The sequence below is a fragment of the Impatiens glandulifera genome, chromosome 7 (genome assembly GCF_907164915.1).
Source record: "Impatiens glandulifera chromosome 7, dImpGla2.1, whole genome shotgun sequence".
Lineage (NCBI taxonomy): Eukaryota > Viridiplantae > Streptophyta > Magnoliopsida > Ericales > Balsaminaceae > Impatiens > Impatiens glandulifera.
In genome coordinates, this window is record NC_061868.1 from 50,129,736 (window position 1) to 50,138,407 (window position 8,672).

Below are 8,672 nucleotides of genomic sequence, written 5' to 3' on the forward strand. Positions count from 1 at the left end.
TCCACTTCAATCCAAAAAATGAGAATGAATGTTTGTACGGAATTATAATTTTTCGATCTTATTAACAATTAAAATAATTAGGTTGATTTCTTATTTGTTGTTTAATTTTTCTCTTCCCTTTATAACAGCTATTTGAACATATCTAGGCACAATTTTTAATATATTCATGTACAGCTAGCTCAATTATACGTATTAACTAATAAAAGTTTATTTGAACATACTATTAAAAATTGACTCATCTAGCATAGGTTGGTAAGCATAATTTTTTTTAGAAAAATGATATAGAGCGCGACTTGGGACAGAGAATGATTCAGCTATGCCTACGGAAGTAAAATATTCTCTCTTCTCTTATTAATTATTTTATCTCTCCTCTTATTAATTATTTTCTCTCTTCTTATTAAATAATTTATATCATATAATTTCAGCGACTAACCTAGCGACAGGGTGAAATTAAGAAAAAAATAACCTTGAAAAAATATTAATAAGTCAATAGAAAAAAATAATAAAAAAAAGAAAAAAGAGGTCATAGAATAAATAAAAAAATATTTGATAAATAAAGGAATTGAAAAGTCATAAAAATAAAATAAAAGAGATAAATTCATAATTCAACTAATCAGTGATATTAATTAGGGTTTATGATTTAAAATTTAGGATTTAGGGATTAGAGTTTAGAGTTTAGGATTTAGAATTTAGAATTTAGAATTTAGGATTTAGGATTTAGGGTTTAAGGTTTAGAGTTTATTTAAACATATTATTAAAATATTTAATGTGAGAGTTTGTTGTAAATTACTGAGTTATTTTAACAGCGTTAACTTAAATGAGAGATAATAAATATGAAAGAAATAAAATAATAATCGTGAGAATAGGAATAAATGGGATAAATTAAGTTGTAGAGATAAAAGATAAATTATTTAATAAGAGAAGAGATAAATTAATTAATAAGAGGAGAGAGAATATTCTACAAGTTTGTTTTAATTATTATTATATTTTTATTTATTTATTAATTCCACATGTCAGCCCACGTAGATTATCCTGTCTCCAGTAGAGATATGTATCGTTCTTCTTTTTTTTAAGTTAATATTTATTAATTAAATATACATTTTTTCTCTTTTTTTTTTTTATATTAATTAAATACTCATTTTATCTCTTTATTTATTTTTCTTCTTTTATCCATTATATTATCTTCCTTTTTTTTATTTTTTTTCTTAAAATCAATTTTTTTCTATGGTATATTTTGTGAATGGTTTGTTCTATTGTAATATATCTTATAATTTTATAAAAAAGATTTTAATAATTTATTTGTGAATTTTATTCTACTTTAATATTTTTTGTGAAGTGTTTTATTTTTGTGTTTGTTTAATATAAACAAAATTGAGATTAATAGTCTTTCTATTTAATAGAATATTTAATAGAAGTAAATATTACAATAAATATTGAATTACTTTATACATTAATTTATAAAAATATCACATAATTTTAAAATAATTTATGCTATATAAAAAAAATAAAATAGTAGAAAAAGTTAAAATTAAAATAATCAAATATAGTAAAGGAGTTAAATTGATTAATTAAAAAAATAAGAAAGAAAAAATAAATATTTAATTAATAATTATTAGATTTTAAAAATAAAAATTAATCTTGTTAATTGATAAAAATTAGATGAATTAATTTTTAATAATATATATTTAAATGAATTTTTATTAATTTATAAATTGAAGGGAATTAAATACATACATTTTTTTTTCTTAAAATAAATTTTGGGAATTAAGCTTTGGACAAAATGTGGACCTTGCAGCAGGATGTGGATTGTGTAGGTTCTTAGACTTACATACGTGAAATCAGCCTTATATTATTTATTCACAGCCGGGAAGTAGAAGTAAGAGCCATGGCTTCCACTTTCCACCATTCTCTATCCAATTTCACTGCCTTCTCTCATGCCAAACCTAAGCATTCGTCTGTTTTCCATCGGCGGAGAGCGGTTCGCTGCGAGGTTGCCGTCGGCGAGAACCGGCTGGTCACAGTGAGCAACGACGGAGACTCGCTCCAGATATGCAGAGTCCTCAATGGTATGTGGCAGACCAGTGGCGGCTGGGGAAGGATCGACCGCGACGACGCCGTCGAGGCCATGCTCCGCTATGCTGATGCTGGACTCTCCACCTTTGACATGGCCGACCATTGTAACTCTCTTTCTCTATCGTGTTTATTTAGTAGCTAGGATGCTTCTCTTTTTTCGATTTCCTGGATAGATAGGCAGTTACTGCCCCTTAATGGAATAAGTTGGACTACAATTCAAGTCTATTTCACTTATGTGTAGAAATCCATTTGATTGCTAATTAGATAACACTTTTAAGGGGGAATTCTACTCCGATGAAAAGAAATGTATGGATTTTTTTTTTCAGAAGTTCATATTAGTATTAAGAATCTTTCTGCTTCACAATTTATTTTGTAGCAACTTTTCTTCATCTTCTGATCAAAAGGTGTTATTTCTAATTAGAACACATTTCTGTTGCAGATGGTCCTGCTGAAGACCTTTATGGCATCTTCATCAACCGTGTTCGTCGAGAACGTCCCCCAGAGCTCTTAGAGAATGTCAAAGGGTGAGTTAATAACTTAATACCACTCATTTGTATTAGTTACGATCTTCTTGCATAGCCCATTAATAGAGTGAATTCCATTACAGTATTACTTTAGCAAGAACATAGAACTAGAGTGTTAGCTATAAATCTTTTGGATGCCAATGCTTTTTTCACAATATCATTGTTCATCTGCTGCCAGACTTACCAAGTGGGTTCCGCCACCGGTTAAGATGACAGGAAGCTATGTGAGGCAGAATATCGATATATCAAGAAAGAGAATGGATGTTGCATCTCTGGACATGCTTCAGTTTCACTGGTAATGTTGTAATAAAACACACCTTAGAGAAAGATAGTCTCCAGAAAGCTCTTGATAAGATTGAGTTCTCTTAACAATACAGGTGGGATTACTCTAATACAGGTTATCTTGATGCATTAAAACACCTTACAGATCTCAAAGAGGAAGGTTGGTGTTCTTTTCAGCTTTCTTTTGACTAAAAAATTTCTTGATCAAACTGGATTACCCCAACAGTTGACATGCAGGTAAAATCAAAACTGTTGCTCTAACCAACTTTGACTCGGAGAGATTGCAGATAATTTTGGAGAACAAAATTCCTGTTGTGAGTAACCAGGTATCTGAACATAAGAGTCTCTTAGTCACAGCTGGCAGTTGTCATTTGCCTTCAAATAAGATTTACAAGGAATACTGGTTTGTTTTCAGGTACAACACTCTCTTGTGGACATGCGCCCTCAGCAGAGAATGGCAGAATTGTGCAAGCTTACAGGAGTAAAACTTATTACGTCTCTCTCTCTCCCTCACTCTCAGTCTCAGTCTCAGAGAACTATTGTCTCTATTTAGAGAAAATCAATCCATGGCTGTTTTTGTTTGTGTTTAATTCCAATTTATGTGTGCAGGTATGGGACAGTTATGGGTGGATTATTATCGGAGAAGTTTCTCGACACCAACTTATCTATACCTTTTGCTGGCCCTCCTTTAAACACTCCTTCCCTTAACAAATACAAAAGGGTATTACTTCACATCTTAAACCTTACTTTCATGCTTGTTACTTGATAGAATCATGAAGTATTGTTAAAATATAGTTCAGACTTTCCTTATGTACATTGAATATGTCAATTGCAGATGGTAGATGCCTGGGGTGGATGGAGTCTCTTCCAAACTCTGCTGCAAACCCTTAAAAGTGTGGCTTCTAAACATGGTGTTTCCATTCCAACTGTCGCTGTGAAGTACATTCTGGATCAGGTATGTATTGACTACAAAGATCAGGGATAAATAGGGGTATTGATTAAGTCTTGTTTTTCTAGTTTTATGTTGATTGTCCTATTTTGGGTGTATATTGTAGCCTGGGGTTGCGGGATCTATGATAGGGGTGAGGCTCGGCTTAGCTGAACATATCAATGACGCCAATAAAATATTTTCCCTTGTTCTCGACGAAGAGGACATCAATAGCATTCAACAAGTTCAGAAAAGAGGGAAAGATCTCCAAAGAATAATTGGAGATTGTGGAGATGAATACAGACGCCTGTGAATCATCACTTGTAGATGTTGTATCAAATATCTGATGTAAAATAAACAAAATTTATCAGGTTCAGGTCAATGAATGCTTTTGATTGTTAAAACAATTATGTAAATCTTCCATGCATGTTTAGAGTTAGGGACTTAAAATAATGTAATGAAAAATTCAGGACAAATTTAGGGAGTATTGAACCAGGTAAAATATACAGTGTTTATCTTAAAATTCAGTAGATTGTTAGTTTATTTAACTAAATTTTGGTTATTACCTAGATTATCTAATCTATCCTTCTCTTTTGAACTTATTTGAAAATTGATAACCGGATGAAAAAAATTTGGTCTTGTTATCATTTAAAAATTTTACATTTTTAATTTTATATATATATTTTTTTTTTTTTGAACGTTTGAACATTTTGAGAAAAATAGACATTTTTCAAAAAATAACCAACAATTCTAAATAAAATTTGGATTTTATTGTCTTTATTATACCCATATAATTTTGACTTTTTAAAAACAATGTTTTGTAAGTCTTATCTAGGAAAATAATGAAACCTAATTATCCTGAAATAAAACAATTATTCCAGAAATGTCAAGTAGCAGCGAATTGCTTTCTTCCACATATTTTCGTTGAATAATAAAACAAAAAAAAGGAAAGAATTGGATAAGAATCTAAACACGTCATCAAATGTGCAATCTCTTATATTTTGAAGGGTCCGCCCTCCACTTCCAGGCTCCGGCGGCCTGAGCCACAAACCAGATAAGGCAATATCCTTTTGTATCATCGGATAAATCATTCATTGGGTATTTATTATAGTGTGTTCTTCGTTCCATGATTTGGTTGATGAATGAACCCCTTTTTCACTTCACCCGTATTCGCTACATCCTTCTTCTTCTTCGTTATTATCGACTTGTGATTGCTTCTAAGGCTGCATGAGTTGTCAGGTAAGAGAGATTATAGCCAAGAGTTGCTTCAGAGACAAGTTATTGAAGCACCAAAAATGGTTTCTCTTATCATTTGCCGTCCGTCGATGCTACCCATCTCCTCTTTTCACCCTCTTCCTAGAATACGTCATCGCGTCTCTTCTCGTCGATGGTTGAATCCTCATTTTTCATCTCCCAGGTAACTTAACTAGAAACTTTGCTGCCCCCACAATTTTGATTTTGCTGTTCTAATTTGATGGATTGTAGGCTAGTAAGTTATAAATCGAGGCTTTCAATTACGAATTCACAAGTATGTGGCCATGTTTCTACCGAAGAAGTTGAAGTTGATGAAGCTACAAGTTGTTCCATCCCAGTTGTTAATCTAAAATCGGATTTACTTGAACCGGAACCTCTAAACTTACTTGCTGAGGACACATATGTTGATGCTCTTTTGACAACTCTACCGGTGCGTTTAATTAATTAGCAGTTTCCTAAACATATGCAATTGTACACTTATTATTAATTACTATGATTCTATAGGTTTTGTCGGAGGAGGAGCTAAATGCTCTGGCCGCAACCCCTGCACACCCAGCTGGATTATATGGTAAGAAGCCAGCAATTGACTAGTGAGTAGGAAATTCAAATTGGGTAGATGTTTGATTAAATGTTATATGTTTGTTTGTTTGTTTGTTCAGCCTTATATGGTAGTTGCCTAGCCGGGAATTTGGTAGAACAGCTATGGAATTTCGCTTGGCCTGCTGCTATTGCATTACTCCATCCCAGCCTTCTTCCAGTGGCAGTGATGGGCTTCTTTTCAAAGGTATTATCAATGCATAAGAATGGCTAATAAGTTTTTTTAAGTTTCTAAACGTGGGTTCATGTTCCACAGCTTGCTGTAATTATTGGTGGTCCTTTAGTTGGAAAACTTATGGATCATTTCCCTAGAGTACCTGCATATAATTTCTTAACCATTGTCCAGGTATAACCTTAATTTAGTTTTTGCTACTGGATTTCTCCTTTCTTTTTCAATTTTACTCTGACATTTCTCTTCCTTAGGCATCAGCTCAGTTGGTCTCTGTTGGAATGATTATTCGTGCACTTACTCTACATTCTTCTTCATCGTCATCATCTATGTTGCCACATCCTTGGTTCGTTGTACTTGTTTTTGCTGGAGCTATTGAGAGACTATCTGGTCTGGCACTTGGGGTTGCAATGGAGCGTGATTGGGTTGTGATGGTACTGCCTGGCAATTTTTTTATTAGTCTTTTAGTGCCACTCGTGTTTATTGAGCAATTTGTAATGGGAGAATCTTGTATCTGACAGCTAGCAGGAACCAATCGGCCAATTGCTCTCGCCCAAGCGAATGCTATTCTCAGTCGAATTGATTTTCTTTGTGAGGTTATTGCTTCTCTTTTCTTATATGACTTTTCTTGTGTAAACATTAACTCTATATCACAACGGGGAACCACAATTTTCCTAATTTTGCAGATTGCTGGAGCATCACTATTTGGAATTTTTCTAGCAAAGTATGATCATGTAACCTGCTTAAAACTCGCAGCTGGTTTGATGGTTGGAGCACTGCCTATTGTGGTAATATATTTTTCTTTTGGGGTTTTTCTATTTCATAAAGTTCACAAAGTGACATTTATGTTTCTCTCATAGAAAAGCCAAATCATCACACAGTTATTCCCCAAACAATAATGATCCTGGTTTGTATCATAGTTCAATGAGAAACAGAAGAAAAAAATACACGTTTCAAAATACTCAGTTTTTTTTTCTTTGGAATATTTTCTCATTATTATTATTGTTATCCATCACTTATTTAGTTTAGCTTCATACTGCGACATTTAGGTTGTACTGACATGGCTTACCAACAAGCTCTCTGCGGGGGTTCTTGACCGTGCTAAATGTCCCTCAGCCTGTTGCAGATATTCTGATGTGCGGAATGATGAGAATATAGGTTGGTCTGTTAGTCTTGCAATCTCGGAGTTTTTTGTTTAAGGAAGGAGTAGTCACATATAAACTTACTACCGTGTCTTATTAATAATGACTAGTGAAAATGGGTGTGGAAGCCATCAAACATGGATGGGTTGAGTACATGCAACAGCCTGTGCTTCCGGCAAGTCTAGCCTATGTGCTTCTTTATTTCAATGTGGTTCTTGCTCCTGGGGGATTAATGACAGCATTCTTGACACAACGCGGTAAACTTTCTTCTTCTTCTTTCCTTTTTCTTTTGTTCTATAAATGAAATGAGAAAAAAAAGGGAAAAAATCAACAATTAAATCCAAGATCCATTGGTGGTCGCTCTTCCAGGACTAAATCCATCAATTATTGGAGCCTTCAGTGGATTATGTGCTTTCATGGGTGTTGCTGCAACATTTGTTTCTGCAAACCTGGTCAAGCGACTTGGGGTGTTGAAGGTGGATTCCTTCTTTTGTTAGAATTTTATCTCTATTTGATCTAATAAATTTGTGATCTATCTACCAGGCTGGAGCAGCTGGACTGATTTTTCAAGCATTGATGCTAACTGGGGCTGTTGCAGTATACTGGAGTGGATCACTAAGCCAGCAGACTCCAATTTTATTTTTCTTATGCTTGGTTGTAAGTTTCTGTTCTAATTTTTTTTCATTGTGATTGGCGAATCAAAGTGATATATCATCATCATGATCCATCTGTAGGTACTCTCAAGGTTGGGTCAAATGTCTTATGATGCTGTAGGAAAGCAAATTCTTCAAACGGGTATTCCTGCATCCAAGGCAAACCTGATTGCTACAACTGAGATGTCTATTGCCAGCCTTGCAGAATCGGTTATGTTGGGAGTTGCAATAATTGCAAATGATGTTTCACATTTTGGAGTTCTTGCTGTGTTGTCCCTCCTATCCGTCGTCGTTGCATCATGGTTGTTCTGTCGCTGGTTGGTATTCCCACAGATGGACGGTAAAAAAGACACTAATTTGGCGGTCCTCGGTAGTTTTGATTACAGACGTGAGTAAATTAATAGAAATGCTTCATAACCAGTGAGTTAATACTATTATTCCATATTTTGGTCTTTCAATATTACCTTTTGTAATTTGTTCAGTTTCCATCCATGTTCCCTGCAGGTCCTTAGATCACTTTTTATAGAATTTTCTAACCAGAACACAGTCAAATGACTAGCCTTGTCCGACAGTGGTGTAATTTTATTCCAGTAGAACAAGAAGAAGAAGACCAAGGTAGAGTGTCTTGATTCAACTTATTAATTATGATCCTATTACTATTTGCATTACAGCCTCGAATTAATCCTTGTAAATTATATAAAATGTTCTATTGGGTTTTATGCGCAGGTGATGGAGGAACCTTGTACAATTATTAGAATCATCACAAAAGAGGCAAAGGTTGTTCATATCATGTGAATTAGGAAAACACTAAAGAAAGAAGAATTCAACCAACACCAACACGTGCGTGTACAGAGCATATAAATATTATATTATTGAAAGGTTTGGATTCTCTCATTCGATCTGATAGAAAGTGTGTTGCTAGATTTGTTTTGTGCATACAGAATGATCTAGTTTACTAGTAAATACCATTGATGTATTTTCTCTCCTAACATGTTAATTAAACTATTCTAGCAACTATTTAAGATCTCAGGTACCAACTATTTAAGTGAA

The 8,672-nt window shown here is 33.7% G+C and overlaps 2 protein-coding genes across 3 annotated transcripts; both read left to right on the forward strand.

Moving 5' to 3' along the window:
• The first annotated feature begins 1,912 nt into the window (after positions 1-1,912).
• LOC124944903 (flagellar radial spoke protein 5) lies at positions 1,913-4,334 on the forward strand. The gene is given in 10 exon segments (XM_047485253.1): positions 1,913-2,097; positions 2,099-2,177; positions 2,513-2,597; positions 2,776-2,892; positions 2,975-3,039; positions 3,117-3,205; positions 3,295-3,374; positions 3,489-3,600; positions 3,715-3,834; positions 3,935-4,334. Coding segments are annotated over 10 exon segments (981 nt in total). The 5' UTR covers positions 1,913-2,049; the 3' UTR covers positions 4,121-4,334.
• Positions 4,335-4,822: 488 nt separating this feature from the next.
• Positions 4,823-8,672, forward strand: LOC124945407 (solute carrier family 40 member 3, chloroplastic). 2 transcript variants are annotated; one of them, XM_047485837.1, is made up of 15 exons: positions 4,823-5,224; positions 5,293-5,491; positions 5,566-5,629; positions 5,721-5,845; positions 5,915-6,004; positions 6,082-6,261; positions 6,349-6,423; positions 6,514-6,615; positions 6,877-6,985; positions 7,080-7,226; positions 7,339-7,445; positions 7,513-7,626; positions 7,704-8,042; positions 8,127-8,237; positions 8,349-8,672. In XM_047485837.1, exons 1-13 carry the CDS (start codon positions 5,103-5,105, stop codon positions 8,016-8,018), a joined length of 1,749 nt encoding a protein of 582 aa, XP_047341793.1. In that variant the 5' UTR covers positions 4,823-5,102; the 3' UTR covers positions 8,019-8,042; positions 8,127-8,237; positions 8,349-8,672. The 2 variants fall into 2 exon arrangements, with proteins under 2 accessions (XP_047341793.1, XP_047341792.1); XM_047485836.1 differs by having other exon boundaries at positions 7,704-8,010.